Source organism: Mercenaria mercenaria, chromosome 3 (genome assembly GCF_021730395.1).
Source record: "Mercenaria mercenaria strain notata chromosome 3, MADL_Memer_1, whole genome shotgun sequence".
Lineage (NCBI taxonomy): Eukaryota > Metazoa > Mollusca > Bivalvia > Venerida > Veneridae > Mercenaria > Mercenaria mercenaria.
The window spans coordinates 14,341,441-14,363,392 of record NC_069363.1 but is presented as its reverse complement, the minus strand read 5'-3'; the positions used below and the strand labels follow the sequence as shown (position 1 = coordinate 14,363,392).

General features: G+C 36.2%; 2 protein-coding genes across 3 annotated transcripts; both read right to left on the bottom strand.

Annotated features, from left to right (window-relative positions):
* Positions 1-6,783: 6,783 nt before the first annotated feature.
* On the bottom strand, positions 6,784-10,724 carry LOC123523651 (capping protein inhibiting regulator of actin dynamics-like). Of its 2 annotated transcripts, none has more exons than XM_045301311.2 (5): positions 10,146-10,724; positions 8,921-9,152; positions 7,778-7,893; positions 7,517-7,617; positions 6,784-7,190 (listed from the first exon to the last, which is right to left on the bottom strand). In XM_045301311.2, exons 1-5 carry the CDS (start codon positions 10,653-10,655, stop codon positions 6,932-6,934), a joined length of 1,218 nt encoding a protein of 405 aa, XP_045157246.1. In that variant the 5' UTR covers positions 10,656-10,724; the 3' UTR covers positions 6,784-6,931. The 2 variants fall into 2 exon arrangements, with proteins under 2 accessions (XP_045157246.1, XP_045157247.1); XM_045301312.2 differs by having other exon boundaries at positions 8,921-9,149.
* A 2,405-nt stretch (positions 10,725-13,129) lies between these two features.
* On the bottom strand, positions 13,130-15,762 carry LOC123523654 (peptidyl-prolyl cis-trans isomerase FKBP1A-like). Its single transcript, XM_053537897.1, has 5 exons — positions 15,604-15,762; positions 14,518-14,571; positions 14,279-14,394; positions 14,046-14,119; positions 13,130-13,352 (listed from the first exon to the last, which is right to left on the bottom strand). The coding sequence occupies exons 1-5, from the start codon at positions 15,707-15,709 to the stop codon at positions 13,256-13,258; spliced, it is 447 nt and encodes a 148-aa protein (XP_053393872.1). The 5' UTR covers positions 15,710-15,762; the 3' UTR covers positions 13,130-13,255.
* Between the last annotated feature and the right edge of the window lie 6,190 nt (positions 15,763-21,952).

The window sequence follows — 21,952 nt, the reverse complement described above, 5'->3', positions numbered from 1 at the left end:
ATTTTATGTCTCAGAAAATGCAAAAAATAATATCGGTTTAATGGTAAATAAAAGCGGTGTACTTTATCTTGGTTCCGTTCGAGTCAAGACCGACAGCGTTGATTTCCTTAATTTAAAATAAAAGCCAAGGGGTAAAGGACCACTAAATTAAGAACAGTTTCAACTTAAAGACAAAATATTTAATTAAATTTCAAAATCCAATGAAAATATATTTTCTTAACCAATTGAGTTTAAAAGATTTTCCTGAGGTTTAGATATAACTTACATAAAGTGTGGATTTTTTTTTAAATTTAAAACGCCAGTTCGATAGCCCAAAAAAGTGTTTATTTCCAAATGTGTAATGGACAAATTTTCTAGCTATAAATTCATGTCTGAAAATTTAAAAAGTTCCCATTGCCGCACTTGAGGTTCTTTACAATGTTCTATTAGGGTATGAATCGCACTGTCTTATATTCAAAGTCCCTCGTGTGGAACAGTAGTCTCTGGTTTTACGTCCGCATATAGACCTTGATTAGTGAAATTCGAAAACTAATAAGCAGATACCTTTAAAAGACTTTTTTGAAAAGTCGAAATAAACGTGCTGAACGTTTACTGTGGTTACATGAAAGGTACAAACTTGTCTGAGTCAGTACATTTGTTTAAGTAAGAAATATTTCAATATAACTTCGATGTTACTACATCAAAGTCAGCAATTCAAACTCATAAAAATGACAAGTGGTAAACCATACACATTACACATTTTCACGAATCGCCGTGTTTTTAGTATTTCAGTAAGTTAGCAGTTTTCCTGGTTGCTGTGAACTTCCGCATATGCAATAAAATGGATTTTCCAGCAACAAAAACGTAAAACAAATCATTTGTTTTAAGGTATCGTTTCTTTCGGTAGCGGCATTTATTACATACTCATTCAGGCCCGGATCCAGGGCCGGGCCGAGGGGGCCCGTGCCCGCCCCCAGTTGGCTGAGAAATGATCTGTAGGGGCCTACTCATCAAAGATGCACCTTACAATTTTGGCAAAGGAATATTTACTCAAAGTTTAGACCCAGAAACGCACCAGAGCCCACCATTTCATAACTATATTTCAAAACTTTCCAGGGGGAGAGCCCCCTGACCCCCCGTCCCTATCAAGAGGAAAGAAATCCCACAGGCCGCCATATCATGCCTGTATATTTAAACATTTTTCTTGGGAGGACCCCCATCCCCAACCCCTCGAAACCCTAACCCAGTAGGCATTTGACGTCGGTTAGACGTCGTATAGACGTCAGACCCCGACGTCGGATTAACGTTGGATTTTGGTTGGATTTGCAAACCGTTTAGACGTCGGATCCCGACGTTGGCTAGACGTCGCAATCCGACCATTTTCCAACCAAAATCTAACCACTTTCCAACCAAAATCTGACCAAATTTTCAACAGAATTTGCAATCAAACAAGTAATCAACACATGTATTTTATCATCTTTATTTCACATGATAGCGACATAAGTCTAATATTATAAATCCAAAAAAGGTAATCCAGTAATTGAAACTTTCAAGTTTAGTCATGTCTGCATGATTCTTCAACTCCGCTCAAATTCCCATCTGAAATGTATAAAATTTGACAGTTTCATCATTTCATAAAATTTGAAAACTTATACAAGTATGCTAGAGCTATTACTAAAGAACATAATTGCTACGTGCAGAACAAACATGTTATATTTTAAATTCTAAAAGAATTCTCTATAACCTCATAAAATGTAATGAAGTTTTATGTTAAACGCAATTGATTTTTAAAGTAATAAACATAATGCATCAATCTTTGAAAGAATACGTAACATTAAAAAGAATAACTATTAAACTAAGTACAACTTTCAAAAATCTGCTACTCACGTTGCGGATCCCTTTGTGTAAAGTATTTATAAACTTGCTATCTTATCACACAAATATCAAATTACCGGAAGATGCAGGCTTATCTCGCGCGAAGGCATGACTAATAAACAACATGTGTAGAAGAAGATCCTTAGGTGAATTTAGAATAATTTATACATGTGTATAGAATGCAATTTTTTCCTGAACAGTTTTAAATTGGTAAAAAAGAAATCCGTTTCCGAAAATAGACAATCTCATGCGATTTTGTAACATAATTAATGATAATGTTTGATGTGCTAATGAACTATTATTTATAAGCGCATGTTCAGGCATAACTATCTTTAAACTATACTAGCAAAATTACACCAGTTAATTTCATAAATGAAAACATTTAAACAGACTTTCTATCCAACCTCATTCCAACGTCTCCTAGACGTCTAAGTCTGACGTCTATTAGACGTCGTGGTTATGACGTTGGTTAGACGTTGGATTCAGGTCGCCGACGTCGCGACCAAAATCCAACGTCTAACCAACGTCGGTACGACGTCAGGTGTTTACTGGGAACATGGCCAGAGCCCCCCCCCCCCCCCCCACCCCATCCTGTACCTACCGGTTTTGATATTAGTATGATTATGATATACAACCTGACTGACCATGCGCACCGATGTACGATGAGCTGAACTGTCGTTATATACCTCTCATTAAATTACAACCATGCATCCCCATAAAATTTACAATCTCCGCCCCCCCCCCCCTTCCCCACCCCACTCTCCCCCACCACCACAACCCCTTTATAAAGGTGGGGTGTCTTTTCTATAGCTATTCCCGCCCCCACACCCCTCTAAAAAACATAATAACTCACTCCAAAATCATCAAAAATAAAAAAAACACGTCTTATTCTATTTAATTGAAGTTTTACTCCAGTAACGGTAACATGATCATTCTTATTCTGACATTCTGACATAAATGCAATCTATTTTTTAGTGTCCATGAAGTTTCGCTTTCGCAGATTTATCAACAGGTTGTTCATATATTCGGCAACTCAATTTGTCATTTTTCCTCGTGAAATTTTGACAGTTTGATGCTTTCTTACATGGAAGCTGCAGATACTTTAGACCTTCCTACACGGGAAACTTCAGAGGTAGTTTGGTGCATATACCAGTTGTTAAACTATCAAATTGTCATACTGTGTAAAATATAATTTATCCTACCCTCATATAAGATATAGCACAATATCGGCCTGCCTAATAAACTTTGCTTTATCTAGTCAGTGTCAAGATATCACTTTTGCGGGAATTTTTGAAATCACTTATTTTATGAAAATTTTGCATTTAAATCATCACCATTGTATTGGAAATGTCTCAACTTAGAAAATGAGTGGTCAAATCAAAGGTGTTTATTCTGAAACAAAAAAGTTATTGCTATTTTTCACTTTTACAGCACTTCAGCCGGAAATTTTGAAAACAATTTTTTTTCCGAATTTTTCATTGAAACTGTCATCATTGTATTGGAAATGTTCTAACTAAGAAAATAAGTGGTAAAATCAAAAGTTTTTATCCAGGAACAAAAAAGTTATTGCATTTTTTTAATTTTCCACAAACTGAATTACACCTAGCAAACGTCATATTATATGACGTCAAGTCTGCACGCTGTTGCTCTTTCAACGACTTTCCCCCAATTTTCTGAACAGATAGGATAAATAGAATATTAGATTACTGTCTGAACAATTTAAATTTATTAGGCTCGTCTACGAAAAAATATAAGGCTCGGCAGAGCCTCGCTTAATATATTTTCTTCAACTCGCCTAATAAATTTAAATTTATCAGACAGTAACCTAATATTCTCTATAAATCTTTCAAATATTCAAATTTAAAGCACATACTTATGAAACTATGACAGATATGCCCACATGTTCATAAATATAATTTATAACATAAAATGATATAATATAATATAATGCTCACTTTTTTGATGCTGAAATACCCGCGTGCGTGCGTGCGTGCGTGCGTGCGTGTGAACGTGCTCGCGCTTATTTATAGTTTAATTAGTTTAATCAGATTGTATTGTATATATATATATATACTTATTCTATTCACGCACATACAACACACATACGCAAAAGGATTGGGCGAGAAGTTATTACAACATTATCGGGGGCACACCCATGCCTCCATAAACCCATATGGACACCCCTAATTAGCCGATCCTTTTCTGTCGTTCATTTCGCATGAACACCGAAAAAACGTTTCATTTTTCATATCTACATTATATTTCTTTTCAATTTGTAAACAAGATTAAAAAATTACAGATTTGGCACATTTTGTTGCATTTAACATTAAAATCAGATTCCCGGCCATTCTGTTCTCCAGACGGAACAACTGCGGCGTCATCGAAGAAACGTTCTCCCTGACTATACGCGGATGTCGTCAAAACAGCGAGCAACGTTGACGTAACTTTCGCGCCTTTCCTTTTGCTGTTCATACGAAATGAACGTAATAATTTTCAACGGAAAAGAATAGGGCGAATGTAAATATTTTTACATAAACAATATATAATCAATGCATGAATCGCTTAGTTGTCATTAACAGCACGAGAGTCATATGGCATAGGGGGTGCCAGATGGGTTTTGCCTGCATGGGTAAAATCAGCGGAAACGCCAGTCCGGTGTGCAGGAAAAATGCATTTTGTCTAGTTTTATATACAATTTACAATATTTACATTCGCCCTATTTTTTCCATTGAAACTTTTGACGTTCATTTCGTTTGAACAGCAAAAGGAAAGACGCTAAAGTTACGTCATCGATGCTTAGTGATAACCGACCGTTGTTTTGACGACGTCCGCGGATAGTCAGTGAGAACGTTCCTTAGATGACGTCGCAGTTGTTCCGTCTGGTGAACAGAATGGCCGGGAAGCTGATTTTAATGCTTAATGCTACAAATTGTATGCAATTCATTATATTATATAGTTTACAAATGGAAAGGAAATATAATATAAATATAAGAAATGAAACTATTTTTTTCGGTGTTCATGCGAAATGAACGACAGAATAGGATCGGCAAATTAAACATGAATCGCGATTCATGGATTTGCCGATCCTATTCTTTCGTTCATTTCGTATGAACACCGAAAAAATCATTTCATTTCTTAAATAGTGACTACAGTCAAGAGAAGTAACAGCAGCTTTTCTGACTGATGTTTTACAAATGGTATTGTCTTTTATCTAATTTAACTTGATAATGGTATGTTGCCTATTCATTTAAAAGCAAGGATCAGATTCAGCATACAACGCATTCAACGACTGGACTAAAGGTTTCTGTTTAAAAAATAAACTGCAGAGCACCTTACAAATTTTCATTCAACTTAAACAATGATTGCAATATCTGTTTAAAGCAGTGAAACATCCATGAAAGTCACTCATCTATGATATGATACAAGGGAGGCAATTCAGAAACCAAAAGTATTTTTTAGATTCTCTCCAGGTTAGTAAAGAGAAAAATAAATAGACGGCTAATGAAACAATTTATGTCATCTGACACCAGATTCCTTAGATTAGCACCCACTTCATGATAATATACAGTATTCTGCGCAAGTTAAACTTACTTCCAACAGATGACATACACTCGTTTATTTACTTTCATACAACTAGACTAGGTTTTCATATAAATCAACCCTTAAGGTGCAAAGCCCTGCTAAGCAAAGTGTCTGTCAACAACTGAAACAATAAAAAGCATGTCAAAAACAATAACTGTCCGTTTTGCTGTAGAAAACACCGGGTTCGTTCAAATCTGCCTCCAGAAAATGACTCACAAAATTTATGGATCTAGGTGTAGCCGCTAATATTCCCATCTGCTATTTACAGCTAAATGAATGTACATATTGATTTCTTTAAGAATAAACTTACTATAACTAAAACATTAATATTAATACACTTAAAACAATGCTACCCTAAATATTAAAAAAAAAAAATCATATTTCGAAACTGCTTCCCTGCTAACTAACACTTAAGGTAGCAGGGTACACTTAGATTCGAAAATTTTCGGCACGGACAGTCTTACATGTCGCGAGTCGCAATATTGCACTTCCCTTATGAGCAGAATCAGGGTGGCCATTTTATGAATTGCGTGCATGTTTTGTGCTTTTAATTAATGGCAAAATCAGGATTCTCATACAAGAATAAAGAAAGTTATCAAGACGAAAGTTTTACACCATCCATGAAAAATAGCATGCCAAAATCATCAATTTTGCATTTTCTGAACAGCCTGCAACGATCCCGCTGCAAGAACAATGCCCAATTTTATTGCATTTCTCAATTTAATAGTCCTTACTGAACTTCAGGATATAAACGGAATGGGGGTCCATCCAGCTCGTTTTTTCACAAAATAGCGAAAATGTTCCCGAGTATCAATCAACAAGCACAGAACCCTTCCGTAATTTGAATTTTCCGCGAAAAGGTGCCTCATTGATTCATACAAAGCTACCAGCAGTTAGTTTTACAAATGACATCAGAATTTTGCATGTGTCGGCTGTATAAATTTTCTAAAGAATTAACAATCATTATCTCTCACCTTAATTAACAGACATCCAAAATCACGAAGTTCTAATTATAACAAATATTGACGGGGCCAAAATTCGAAGCGTACCCTGCTACCTTAAAAATAAATCTATAAGAAGATCCCTTTGAAGCATAGAACACAAGTAAGCAATATAATAGCAGACTCGCTTAATAAGAGGTAGTTCTCAGATTGCCAATAGCTAACTGCACAGAAATGGAGGTAAAAAACCTCTATAGCATTCGAAAGTTCCGAACTATTTCGTTGTTTCCAAGCAAAAATGCTATCGCACTACCGCTCCGACGAGAGGGACCGGAATAATTCAAACGAAGTGGAGACTTCGGTGGCATGGGGTGAAGTAGATGTATATATTTGATATAATACGAAACAGATTCCAAGAATTTATAATTTATAATTTTGTAATAAAAGTCTTTATTTCAAGAATATTTTGCGTTATGATATTAGGCCTACTTCATGCCTGCAACCAGCATAAATATAGTAAAGGTATGTAGGATGTTGCTGGTCGGTATAAAAATTTAATTGGAGATACAGTCGAAATCGTCGATTTTCCATGCGTCTGCATCACTTTCATCGACTTTAAAGGCGTTTGGGTCACTTTCAATGATCAAAGATTCGCAGGAAGATGACTGGATAGATGCAGTCCTGGTCGCTATTGTGAGACAGCTGAGGTTATTGCGGTTCCTTTCTGCGTCGGCCTGTTTATATCTTATGGTTAGATCTGCTTTCTTCCGGAAATGATAGTCTGCGTTAGCCTTTCTTTCTTTACACTCAGTCCTAGAAATCATGATATTTGTTAAGAAAAAATCTTTCAGGTAAAGTTTTACTTTCAGTTTTATTCCTGTCTGTTTGTAAAAGTTTCGGGTCACCTAATTTGTTCCTGCTAAAGACAGACACGAAAGAACGTTCACTATCACATGACACTCAAACAAATGTCTTGGTCATTGAAACTAAACTGCTGGTCTATATACGTATTGTCGTTCCTTATCCATGCAAAATTCTAACAAAATAGGTAGCATCTTCACAAAATGAAGAAGAAATAAAATAAGAATTAGTTACAACTTTATGTACATACTAGAATCACTAAAGGTAAGCAGACTTACTTTTTCCTTTCATAATTTCTTGCATTTTCCCGTCTTTTTGCTAACTCTATCGCTCTTCTTGCCTCGGCTGCTTGAAGCCGGAAGTCAGTTCCTCGGCGAATCTAAATGGATTACAAAACGTTCTAGTTGTTTTATATGTGTAAAAACGAACTTTTTCAGCATTTCATCGTTTGTTTAATTTCAGCGGAAGTATATTTACCCTTTCAAATTCGAGATATATTTTATAACGTTGGTCATATCGAGTTAGGGCATTGTACTTACAGGTCCAGCAGTCTGTTTTATGGGTGGCAGGAGCGGTTTCTGTATATTTATAGGTCTGCAATCAACCTCTACGACGAAAGCTTCGCCTCCTCGTGCCTTCTTGTGCTCATATTGGACTACAAGATATAACAATGCTTTTTCAGAACTGTTATATGTCTTTTTGTTTTACTTTCTTTAAATAAGGTAACTATAATTATCATTATAACTTGTATATTGCCAATCCTGGTTCCGGAAAACGCTTGCACACTGGACTGGTGCTTCGATCTTGCATGCAAGACTTGCGTTTTCGTTGATTTTACACATGTCGGCAAAACCCTTATTGCGACCCTCGTGCAGTTAATGACAAGCAACGAACTACATTCGTGCACTGATCATATAATTATTACTCATAAACTCAATCAATAAAATATATATGCAGGTTAGATCTCTTGAATAGTATATTAGGTGGGTGGGGTATGGTAATGCATATATCTATTGATAGAGCTTCAAGCACCTGTGCTGATATAAAAATGATTAAGTAAAAATCAAATACCTTGATAGCTGCTCTTTGTTTCATATACAATTCTCGATTCATAAAAAAGTTAATTTACAAGGAAAAGTATACCGGTACGATACAAATGATAATAAAATCTTTAAGAAGATCCTTTAGAAGCATAGAATGCAATCAGGCAAAAAAAAAATAGCAAAATCGGTTTGATCGAGTCTGTTCATGAGAGCTAATGGAAAGTGCAACAACCCTAACGTTCACAACGGCATAAAAAATCCATAAAATGCAAAATATATATAGATCTATATAAATACCATCAAACTGGACATTCCCCTTTACATCTACAGCCAGTGACAGATTATATAGTCCACATACTTCTACTTGTTCAGTCGACTTTATTTGTCGATCTAGATTCACCCAGTTTTAGTTATTTTTTTAAAAAAGAAATACATTAAAAATACTGAGAGTAACTATACCAGTCGAGTATTTTAAAACTGGTAACTGTTGCCTATTTTGAGCGAGAAAACGTGTAATAACAATAATGACATCTTTATTTATAGATGGTAGCACATGAAGATATAACTCCGAACAAATCACGGAATGCCTAGAAATTTTATTTTTACTTTCTCCGCAAATGAACAAAAATAACATCTTACCCAGTTTTAGCGGGCTGTATCTGTTGGCAATGGCTTTCTTCTTCTTGTCTCGTCTTTTCTGCTTCCTTATTGCGAGCCGAGTCGATATGAAGCCGAAACAAGAGGGAAGCTTTCTTGTTTTCCTTTTATCGTCTGCATGTTCGCCATTCTCACGTGGGGCCGCAACAATTTCCTGCTGTTGTTCCCTACTTGCTTCAGTGGTCTGTGCAACTGGTTCTTTCTTTTCTTCCTTCTAACCGAAAACGAGGAAAAATTTGAAATACAATGGGAATTTGGTGTTGATGTTATTTTTGACACGCACTGAAGAGATGTTTCTGAACTAAATCAATTTTAGACTAACGTTGTTCTTTAATATTATATCTTATAAACATGTGAAATTTTAACATTTCTCTTCTAACAATACATTAAATTTATTACACTAAACTACTCTTCATTTTGATAAAAAACATCCAGTTTTACGAAAGCGCTTAACTCATTGAGTGTAAGATGTAATCAGAATTGTTAAGAGGAAGTCAAAAACTATCAGAAGAACATATTCAAATTCATATGTAAAACATAAAACTGAGGTTAAGCACTTTTCGGAACTTTTAACGAATTGGTATTTATATGGTCTAATATAGGGTGGACATCGAGGCAAAATTTCACGAGATAACAGTGTCTCTTTCAAAGACATAATTGCCACATTTGTGTCTATGTAAATTTTATTACATGAGCCTGCATAATGCATATCGTGTGAATAAGGAACTAGGGATAACGCACATTTCTTCTTTTTTAAATTAAATACTGAAACATGTTTGCAGAAGAATTGGTGAATTGATTATTATACTCATTGCTTTTTAGCAAATTGTCAAATCTTCATGTTAAATAAATGCGCTATAATGCATGTTTAGGATATAAACAAACACACAAAAAATCCTTATTTCTTATATAAGTACATTGTATGTTTATAGGCTTTTAAAACTAAGGCGTGCAATGTCCTTATTGTACTTTTCAGCGTATATAAAATTTGGACCGCCTAAAGTGATTATTATTATTATTATCATTATTATTCTTATTATTATTATTATTATTGTTGTTGTTGTTATTATTTGTTACCTTCTTAGAATAATTATGGAATCAACACAAATATAATAGATGTAATGCTAACAGTGGATCAACATCATAAAAATGTATTTCTGCTACCACAGACGACACACCAAGTTATTCCCTATGTGTAGTACAGTACCTTCTTATTCTTTTCTGACTTCTTCTTTGACGATTTCTTGCCATTCCTGGTGTCCGGTTCTCCGATATTTAATTCTTTCGTTGGATCTTCGTCGTTTTCTCTATCTAAGTAGCCCGACTTCGTAACATCTAGAGGTAATACTGCGTTCTTTTTTATTCTTTTCTTTTTCTTTGTTCTTTCATTCCTTATCTGTGTCCTTTTCTGATCTTCGGTAGCTTCATTCTTGGTGCCTTGTACTCTTTCTTCTTTAGCTGTTGACACATCTTTAACATGCTGAACAAATGTCAGTTCAACTTCCCGGAATGAACTGTCAATTTCCGCAAGCTGTCTCTCATGCTCTGATATTTCTCGTGGTTTGACGTGAAACAATCTTGATTTGTTACGATCTGCTATGGTGTCATTTGCCACGGCATTGTCGCTTTTACATTTGAGAGAAGAAAGATTTTTCCCATCTTCTGCGATAGGCTTAACGTCTTTCAACTTTACTCCAGGCCGACGTTTTTCAGCCATTCCGGCTAGTGTAAGATTCCCACGTCGTAATGGCTATGTCGCCTCCACTCTTTTACTGCCGTCGCTAAGTGACGTCAAGTTACTGTGACATATACTTACGTCAACAACTTTAAAGTGCATTATGGAAAGGCTAATATTTACGTCAGTTAGAAATGTATTGGGTTTTCTAACCCCGCCCCTACACCCTCCCCCTACTTTTTGGTGGGCACTTTGATTTACTCTTGTTTGTACATCAGTCAGAACCGTTTGTGTTATGCATATTCAAAAATTATTTGACCTAGGGTCATCAAAACTGATAGGATCATTAAACAGCATAAAAAGTTTTGCACCTGGATTTTTGTTTTGGATTTCACTAAGTCAGATCATAGTTACGGCCCTTGACTTTGTAAAAATATGCATTAGGGACATAAAAGTCTTTGTCCCATACGAGTCTATTTCAAAAGGTGTTTTACTGGAGTCATTAAAACTTTATAGAAAGTTATTTATCCTGTGAAGGCATGCATCTGGGATATTGTTTTGGGATTTATCTCCTTATACCCCACAGACCCTCCTCCAAAATAAATTATCTTTCAGTTTCTTGTATTATGTGTTTCTTGCTATGTTTTAGTATTCATAGTTCCCACTTTCAAATGACTCACACACTAAAGCTAAGGTAATATAAAAGTTTATTCTTGCATTGTCAACAAGTAGCACATGACCGTAGAGTAACAGGAAGTTGGAGCACCAGTATCCTATGGACCCTAATCATTGCTTCTTTTGCTCTTTTAGGCTTAGCCTAGTTCTTACCTATTACTGGCTTTTCTTGTAACTCGCCCGCCAACCAAACATACTTGTTATCTTCCCGTTCTTGTATAGGCCACCTGTAGTCACGAGTCTTTATTATAAAAAAAAAAGAAGTTGCGTTGGGAGAGGTTAAAGCTCGGTGTTCCGGAGGCCCTGAAGTCCGAAGGTTCGCCTGACCGTAAAAAAATGAACTAACCAAATAGGTACCGAAATGAAAGAATGACCCACTCCTGTAGCGTCACATTTCAATCTGAATGCTGTATTGCCTTTCGAATAAACGGGACTTTGGACTACTGTGTCGATGTGCTATGAATTTAGATTGGACTAACAGGCCTCCAGACAGATATCTGGATGGATCTTAGGTCAATATTGACATTCGAACTGTTTGGCCTTCGGACAAGTGAGCGGCCACCTTTCGGGATATGTGTTGAGTTTGTGGTAAGCGTAAATGACATCAAAGAACTAACTTTGGCACTTTTATTCTCACAGCTACATACATCGCACATATTCTTTGTTTAACTTGGTTAAAGAAAGAATTTCAGGTCGCAAGTAGCCATTAAATTATACCGCCTCGATAGCCTAGTCCGCTACGAGTGCGGGAGGTCGTGGGTTCGATCCCCGGCCGCGTCATACCAAAGACGTGAAAAATTGTACCAACAGCTTCCTTGCTTGGCGCTCAGCATTAAAAGGGAAACTTCTCTCATACCCTGGTGGCGATGGATTCCATCAGGAACGAGGTGTCGGCAGCGATTAATATAAGTTGTAGAACCTGCTTCACAATCGACCTAAAATAAATAAGTATAAACTACTCAGTGTGAGGGTTTGATTGGTGGCTCAAATTTTGCTTCGTATGTATACTTACAGCAGTACAGGCATAGCAGGTCTAAGGTATGGTGGAACATTTCTGCCGTCAGATAACCTGTTACGGTGCGAACAGACTTGCGCCAGCTAGATAAATACCGAGAAAATTATCTGGTTATTTATGCTATTTTGCAAATAATTTAAAAATTACTAGAGGTACATTTCTTAAATTAATTGGGTAGTTAGATCGATCAATTAATATTAATAATTAACGTATCAAAATTTCAGTAGTATTAGATTACGGATAAATATAATTTTAGTCATTTTACTACCAAAGCCCGTTTTTAAAAAGCCACAAAAATACACATGAAAGTTGCGTTTTAGCAAATGAATACAAAGAGCTATACAATGTATAGAAATAAAGTACATGTAGTGTAGATTTTGCGGAGTTTACTAGAAAAAGTTTAAATTTCACATATATAAAATGCTCTTTTACGATAGGGCATGACAACGCCATAATTCTGTTTTTGTTGTCATTGTCTTCCCTAACAACATTTTTCACTACATTGTAGATGTTTTACTGTGTTTTTGTGACTTTTCAAAAATGGGTTGAAGTAAAATGAGCGAATTAATAGGATAACATAATTTGAATTTGTTGAAATTGTGAAACCTTATCAATAACATAAAAATTATATTGTTCTTAGCGTAGAATAAATTTCAAACTTGTACATTCAGTATGTTTTTTTAATCACTGGCAAAAGAACTAATGGCGGGTTAGCTGTTATGTTCAGTACAATTAGTATTTGTGACTGACGAATATCTTAATAGCCCCAGAACGTTCTTTTTCTCAGTATCTTATAGAGATTCTCGTTTTCACATAAATAACGCAGTACAGTTTAAAGAATTTATTCCAAGCAGAATTAGGTTTACAAACATTTAGAATAGCTCTGGAGACATTCTTGTTGTAGACCATATATCGTCTGCGTGCGGTTTAACTGGACTGCATCTCTAAATCGTTATTGCTGACCAGGTTTTCTTCCTCTTTGTGGGTCTGTTGGTGTTTCTATTCCTAACAACTCAATATCAAACAACAATTCAGCGTTTGGAGGAATAGTGAACGGTGTTAAGGCTCAAATCATCTGTTAGTTCATAACGAAGAACCTAAATTCCTCAAGTATTAAGGTATTATCTGTATCAAGAATTATCTGCCAGTTAAATGTTTCATTTAGCCATCTTCGAATGTTAGAAGAGAAAGAGTGATAACTCTTCACCGTGTTTTATTTTAAGTGTCGGGCAGTTTAACAACGAAAGCTAAATGAGTAACATGGTGTAATTTGGAAACCTTGGTATATAAAATTACAAAATAAGTTACACGGTTTATCTTTTTGACATATCAGCCCAGAGTTGTTGGCAATGATTTCATTTGGACCGCTCCTACCATCTGATTTGCCTCTTCCAGAAACAGAACATCTGGATAGAGAAGATGGTCGAATGAACCGGTTAAAAGATGTCCTCTCGCGGTCTTCCGAGAAGGCAAATAAAATGAGCCGCGCCATGAGAAAACCAACATAGTGCGTTTGCGACCAGCGGTTGCGCAGGCTGATCTGGATCCATGCTGGTCGCAAACGCACTATGTTGGTTTTCTCATGGCGCGGCTCAAATAAGCTATACATTGTGATCATAGAATATAACTGACTTAGGGCAGTAGCCATTAGGCGGCTTGAGCAAAACACGTGGTGAAATATCTGGATAGTAAAAGTAAAGTAACAGTGTTTGGAAAATAATTTTGCAGTAAGGAAAGGATATTCAGGTGGAGCTCCCCTCGCACCATAAGCATATTCTGGTGGAATATCAAATCGTGCCCGCTCGCCTACTTTCATCTGAAAAGAAAAAGTAACTCTTAAATTTGGGCACTAGTATTAAACATCTTCAAGAGCGCGCAATCACGTTCGAACATTTGGCTTACACTTTGTCACGGTTGTTACTTGCTGTCACTCTGAAAAATATTACCTAACTTAAAAAATTTAAAAAAAACTCACCGATGCCACTGCATAGTCCCAACCGGTGATAACTTCATTTCCAAAGAGAGTGAATCTGAATGGGTCATTTCGGTCACGTGACGAATCAAACTTTTTTCCATTTGACTTCAAATTTCCTAAAAAAAAAGACAGTGACATTCTATATATTTATTTCATAATCAAAGAATATTCTATTCTGATCAAGAAAAGTAGCTGAGATATTCCAGTATTACGTACAAAGGATTTAAAGGAAAGCTTACCCGTATAATGCACGATTACTCTGTTGCCTGCTTGCGGCTTTACATTTGTCGGATCTGAAACAAGAAGTAAACTTATGATTCAAATTCAAAATTTGTGTCATAACAAAGTGAATCAAACCGAAACGTACTGCCCTAGCTAGTAAAAGAACTCCGGAATTTTGCAGTTTATTTCCGTCAGCACATTTTAGATGAAACATGTCAATAGCCCATACGCTTAGGTCAGTATAGGGAGAGCAAATCTACGGATAGCGGGATTGTGAGTTCGATTCCTGGGCGAAGCATATGTTCTCCGTGAAACAGATTGTGTCAGAAATCATTCGTCCACCACCTCTGATTCATGTGGCGAAGCTGGCAGCTATTAGTGGAGAATATATTAGTACTGATACAGAATCTATAGGAACACTAGTTATGTTAACTGTCCGCCATTACATAGACGAAATACTGTTGTTAAATGGCACCAGACCTAAAAACAAACAAGCTTTTAACAACCAATGGCATGGATGTTGAATATGCCTCTAAGTCTTGGTTTGAACATATTTATTCCCGACAATATACATAATTATATTTGTATACTAACATTACCAAGTACAGTTGGCGGAAAGGATTATAACGAAAGACAAGTCTCCAAGAATATGCCCCTTGCTCTGCTAACCAATTATTAAGGCATACAATGCATATCGAAAAATTTAAAATGAACAAGCATTTCTGCATATATTTTAATTTTCTAGATAACGAAAGAAAACAACAAAGCGTTTAGAAAGCTCAGATGAACATGGAGAAATTTATTCATAAATCTGCATATACAGCCGCCGGGTTGCATGTCTTTAAGAATACCGATGTAGTTATTTAATGAACCCTAGACCTTACATTAAATATGAAGATATTGGTTTATTTGGTTCAAAAATCCACTTTTGAATGAAAAAATGAATCCAAACCAGCTTTGTTTGTACTTGTGAAGGCTTACCTTTGGTTCGACCCACAAAAGGTCTACGTTGTTATTAACACAATGTTTTTGTTTTATTTTCTCATACCAAACTGCTGTTTTGTTACACTTTTGAAAATACGCATAAACAATACAAAACATACCTGTAGGCCTACTTTCTTTCAGGGTGGTTTTATAAATCGGCCGAGGATTCTGACCATCAACATTCCAAATTAAAGTCATTAAAACAAAACCTAAAATCCACTTCATTCTGAACAATAGTCAGTACTGTATGCACTGAACGTATTCAACGTAAACGTCAGCCTACTGTCACATCAAAAAAAGGCTACGCTGAATTAATTGTTAGACTTTCAGGAGCGTTTCATAATTTTTAAAGGCCTCTTTAATATTGATGATGGTAACAAACCACTAACACAACGATGTTCGCGATGATGGTGATGATGACCATAATGATGGTTCTGATGGTAGTGGTGTTGGTGTTGGCCGAATGGTGGCGATAACGATGATGATGATGATGATAGATGTGGTGGTGGTAATGATAATGATGAAGTTAGTAAATACAAACGATAAGAGTTATTTCGGTCATTTTGATTCATAAATTTCTTGTTCTATTCAGCTATTAATTTTGTGGGGCGTTCATTTTCTTTGCTTTTTTGTTTGCACGATCTTCCGATTCGCATGTGCATGAAAATCTTAGATTTTTACTATTTGCCTTATAAATGAATAAACCTGATGTAACCCCGACTTTTTGACAACTGTATGAGGATAATTTAGTCAGTGAATCATCCATCATGACTGTCATCGTCAGCATTATACTGTGTAATTAATATATAGACATTGAGAACTTCATACATAATCGTAGTGTTTATGAAAATTGGATTTCTTTTTAATTTCCCTGATGCGCCCTTCAACTCAATATAAAAAATTTGGTTTAGCCTTAATAGCAACTCCTCCAGAGTACTGTAACTTGCACTTTACTCAAGAAGCCTCACGTGATTAACATTCCTCTGGAGGAGTCGCCAATACGGGCAACCGAACTGGTAACTAAAAAGGCTTAGATACACACAAACAAACAAACAAACGATGTAGCAAGAACAAGAACGGGCCAAACACGTATTTGAACATATTCAATAGTAAGTGACTTCTATTGGAAATCACACACTGACAATAGTTGCCTGCACGTTAGTTTAAACTTTTTATTTTCACCTGTTGTTCGGGAAAATTACTTATACATTTAGTACATGGTCGTTATGAGTTTGTGGGCTAATGAACCCACGAAGTCAAACGTTCTAATCATACACCACTGTGCCCTCCCTATTCCATCCCGGCCTTCTTCTAATAAGTGCAAAGATCAAAAGACCACAGTCACGCATAAGTCATTGTCTATCAATAGATATATGCATTACCATACCCCACACATCTAATATACTTCAAGAGATCTAACCTGCATATATATTTTATTGATTGAGCTTCAGACACCTGTGCTATAAGTAATAGTTCTAAAAAGAAAGCCGTTCGATTGATTTTATTTTTATTATCAATTATTATTTCTCTTTGTTCCTGAAGCTGGAGCCCCGTAACCGCCTAAACAGTTACCCTCGAGACCGGAAAATTGTACAGACAATGGGAATGAATACTTTCACACTGACTGCCAAGTATACAGACAATGGGAATGAATATTTTCACGCTGACTGCCAAGCACAGACAAATGGGAATAAATATTTTCACGCCGGCTGCCAAGTACAGACAATGGGAATGAATATTTTCACGCTGACAGCAAAGTACAGACAAAAGGGATGGGAACGAATATTCGAAAATCGGTCGAATATTTGAATATGAAAATCAAATTCGAATATTCGTAAATTATTGTATTTTTTTTTTTCAAAATAAGTATCATTGATTTTGGGCAATATGAGCATGCTAATTCTACAGAATAAAACCATGTCATGTTTGTTTATCGGGTATCAAAAGATGTCCAATTAACAAGTACATGTAAATAGCAATGCATAATTGGTAGGGGGCCATCGTTACGGATTAACAGTTTGCAACAGGCGTCAATGTGTCAGATGCATGTCAAAAGATGTCCAATTAACAAGAAAATTGCAATGCATAATTACCTGGGGTCATCGCTACGGATTAACAGTTTGTATTAGGCGTAAATGTGATATCTTTTTACCTTTTGTTCATTTTTATTGGCGCCTGTTTTATGTAACAAGTTGTAGATTTTTTTTTTCAAAAACAATACCAAATTTGTAGATATGGTCGATCTTTTCACAATATTTTGTAAGACGTATCAGACCATCGGCCGTATTCGAATTAAATTTTGAAGTACTTTATAGTAAAATCAAGAAATAACATATGATTGATGCATAAGTTCATGTTGAAGGAGGTTTAAGTCTGCATTACTTGCTTTTTACACGATGATTTTTACACGCCGATTGAAAATTTTCAAAATGGCGGCGGTAATAAAACAGCGCGTCACGTGTTAAATGGGACGACCTGCTATTTTTAGATAAAATTGCGACGGTCTAAATCATAATCGTTTTGATTTTTTGTATCATTTTGAAGCTAAAACACAGAATTAGTTAAATCTGTTCATGATTATACTGATAGAATCGTGAAATAAAACGCTAGGATCGGCGGGTTTTGCTAGGTAGGATGTACGATGATCCACGCTTTAAACACATGAATACGTTGTGTATATGCCAATCACTTAATAAGATTTTAAAGCTTCCATAAAAACAAACCGAATATTCGAATATATTCGAATATGGCAAACCGAATATTCGAATATTGATTTCAGTATTCGTTCCCATCCCTATGGGAATGAATGCTTTTACGTTGACTGCCAAGCATTGGTAAGTGGGAATAAATGCTTTCACCCTGACTGTCAAGCATGGGTAAGTCAAGCCCAGGCAAATGGAAGTGAAATGAATGCTTTTCGTCTGACTGCCAAGCGCGAGAAAATGGGAAATAAATTTTTTACGCTGACTGTCAAGCCCAGGCAAATGGAAATGAAATGAATGCTTTCCGTCTGACTGTCAAGCACGACAAAAATGGGAATGAATATTTTCACGCTGACTGCCAAGCAAAGGCAAATTGAAATGAAATGAATGCTTTCCGTCTTATTGTCAAGCACGAGAAAATGGGAATGAATATTTTCACGCAGACTGTCAAGCCCAGGCAAATGGAAACGAAATGAATGCTTTCCGTCTGACTGTCAAGCACGAGAAAATGGGAATGAACGGACATGTGGGAATGAATGCTTTAACACTGCCTGTCAATCACGTGCAGATGGAAATGAATGCTTTCACACTGCCTGTCTAGCACGGGCAAATGGGAATGGATGCTTTTTCACTGCCTGTCAAACACGGGCAAATAGGAATGAATGCTTTAATACTGCCTTCCTGGCCCCACACTCAAACTCAAATTGACCAAATTGAAAGCGTCCAAAGGAGAGCCGCCCGTTGGATCAAGACCGACTACGGCCGTATTTCCAGTGTAACAGATATGCTACACTCCCTAAACCTTCGTCGACTGGATTTAAGGCGTATTGATTCTATGTTATTACTCTTCTTTAAGTTTTTTATCACTATATTCTTTCTTTTCTTGATTTTGGCGCGCATAACGTCTATGTTCCCGCAAGGGGTTTGACGTCAACTGCAGATAGATAGATTTAATGTACTTCATATGCATTTATTTTTCACTTGCCTAAATCACAATAAAGTAAAGTAAGCGTATCTTGAAGAGAACTCCTCTGTATTTTCTCATCTTGAGTCATTACACAACATTCTTATATATTGTACTTATCGCTTGAAAAAATAGGTAGATGATTAACCAAGGTCATGTGCACATTCCGTTAAAGTTTACGAAAATAACTGCTTTATAACATTTGTCGGGTAGCTAGCTTAACCTTTAGCCTGCTGCCGGTAAGTGATTCCGATCATGGTCTTTACATTTAAATTGTTGTTGCCATGTCATCTTATGTCCTGTTATGTGCTAGTAATGTCTTTAGCCTAACGGTTAGTCTAGACCTCACTGTCGTTGCTATGTCATCTTATGCTCTGTTTTGTGTTAGAAATGTTTATAGGTTAATCATACAAAATAAACGTTTTAATGCTCATAGTTCTTATAATCATGTCTTTCTTTTACAGCTTGTTTAATTTTGTTTCTTATGAACTTGTTAATACATAGTCGGTTCAAAAGCACCTGGGGTGCTTTTGTACTGTTACTTATCTTGCTGACTCAAACTAAAATTTATCTTATCTCATCTTGTCTTACTGTTCGCTATTCAGTCAGTTAATTTTCGGAAACAAACATTTTTACACCTTACCATATGAACATAACCTCTGTTAAACCAATTATACCTTACCCCCAGCAATTGCTGGCAACCGTGACAAAGTGCTTTGTCATAGTGTGAGTAGCCAGGAATCGGATCCGGTGAGTTTACCTCCATAGGAAAGCGTCTTAACCCTCTGACCAAGGCGTCCTGTCTTGTAAACTGAGCTACGCCACTGTCTATGCTAACTCCAGCCCTTTCGGGGCCAACGTGGCCAACGTGCAGCCTTTTACACTGCGCATGTTTTGTTTTTCAAATAAGAGTTAAATTTATTTTAAGACTGTGAGAGGTAAATGTGTCCAGGAGGATGATGAGAGAGCCAGAATACTGAATAAACAATTTTGTTCTGTTTTTACAGATGAAGATGTGAATAACATACCAAATTTTGAGGATAGACCCTACCATATAATTTTAGAAGAAATCATCATACGCGAGGACGATAGTAAAAAACATATACAAAAATTAAATCCCCAAAAAGCGGTAGAACCAGATGGGATTCACCCTAGAGTGATTAAAGAATGCATCGATCCGTTATCTGTTTTGCTGAGGAGAATATTTACTAATACCTTAAATGAAGATAAATTATCCATTGAATGGAAGGATGCCAATGTGACGGCACTATATAAGAGTGATAAAAGAAGTAAACCAGAAAACTATAGACCCATAAGTGTTACTTCTATTTTGTCTGTAGGCTTTTGGAAAAAATAATAAGAGAGGCAATAGTTAAGCACCTGGAGTCTAACAATCTAATTTCGACTGATCAACACGGTTTCAGGCGGGGCTACTCCTGTGTGACCCAACTTCTTGAATGTATAGAGGACTGGTCAGACAAATTAGATAAAGGTGAAGATGTTGATGTTATTTATATGGATTTTAGGGCTGTATTTGTCAAGGTGCCTCATAAACGCCTTCTTAAAAGGATATGTTGTTATGGTATAAGGGGGAAGGTGTTTGCTTGAATAAAAGATTTTCTTAGCAATAGACAGCAAAGAGTTACGGTAAATGGGCCAATGAGTTCTGGAAAAAGAGTTGTAAGTGGGGTACCCTAGGGTATTGTCTTAGGGCCTGTATTATTCTTAATCTTCATAAATGATTTGCCAGACGTAATAAAAAGTGTGACCAAATTATTTGCTGATGATACAAAACTATATTCTAACTCTGCACAAGAGTTAATACTTCAAGATAGTGTGTTTAATGCATGTGAATGGGCTCAAAATGGCAAATGGTATTTAACAGTAAGAAGTGCAAACATTTGCACTTTGGGAAAAGGGAAATTACTGACACCTTTTATATGAAAAGTAGTAACAATCAAATTACTGAAATCAGTCAAGTACATAGTGAGAAAGATCTTGGAGTTGTTTTTGATGCAGATATGAAGTTTTCTATTCATATCAATGAAAAGGTGAATAAGGCAAACAGGAATTTGGGTCTCATTTTCAGGACTTTTACATATATGGATATAGATATGTTTCTGTCCCTGTATAAGGCACTAATAAGGCCACATTTGGAATATGCGTCTGTAGTATGGAATCCAAGACTGAAGAAAGGTTTGATTGCTATAAAGAATGTCCAGAGAATGGGCAACTAGGCTTATAGCAGATTTAGGTAATATGGAATATTGCGAAAGATTGAGGCTGTTGGGCTTACCTACTCTGGAATACAGAAGGCTTAGGGGAGACATGATACAGGTGTTCAATGTCCTCCATGGATACGATAAAGTTAACAGCGAAAAGTTTTTCTCCTTGGTAGGTCAGAACAGAACCAGGGGTAACATGTATAAGTTATATAAGAGATCTAACTCTGAACTGAGAAGAAGTGTTTTCAGTCAGAGTGTAATCGATACCTGGAATGAATTACCTGATAATGTAATGTCAGCACCCTCAGTAAATGCATTTAAATCGCGTTTGGATAAACATTGGGTGGGTCTTTCCATAAAATTTAAGGCAAGTTGTTATCAATGATGTTGTGACATTGTGATGACTATAAGTTTATATGAATAAAACGTGTGTGAAGAATGCATCATGTATACGGAAGTTGCTGCTTACGAAAGAATTTGGGAAAACACAAAGAAAAGGGCCGTCAGAAACGTTATGTTTATATGGATTTAATTCATATTAGACCTCTACAGCAGTATGAACAGTATGAGGGTCTAG

Bases quoted from the DNA above. Each gene is read 5' to 3' on its own strand.
- LOC123523651 (XM_045301311.2), bottom strand. From the start codon at position 10,655: ATGGCTGAAAAACGTCGGCCTGGAGTAAAGTTGAAAGACGTTAAGCCT. The intron at 7,618-7,777 runs GTAAGTACAATG...TAATCCATTTAG, and splicing joins TAAAACAGACTGCTGGACCT to ATTCGCCGAGGAACTGACTT. The intron at 7,191-7,516 runs GTAAGTCTGCTT...CATGATTTCTAG, and splicing joins AGAAATTATGAAAGGAAAAA to GACTGAGTGTAAAGAAAGAA.
- LOC123523654 (XM_053537897.1), bottom strand. From the start codon at position 15,709: ATGAAGTGGATTTTAGGTTTTGTTTTAATGACTTTAATTTGGAATGTT. The intron at 14,120-14,278 runs GTGAGTTTTTTT...TTTTCTTTTCAG, and splicing joins GGGACTATGCAGTGGCATCG to ATGAAAGTAGGCGAGCGGGC. The intron at 13,353-14,045 runs ATATCCTTTCCT...AACACCGTTCAC, and splicing joins GCGAGGGGAGCTCCACCTGA to TATTCCTCCAAACGCTGAAT.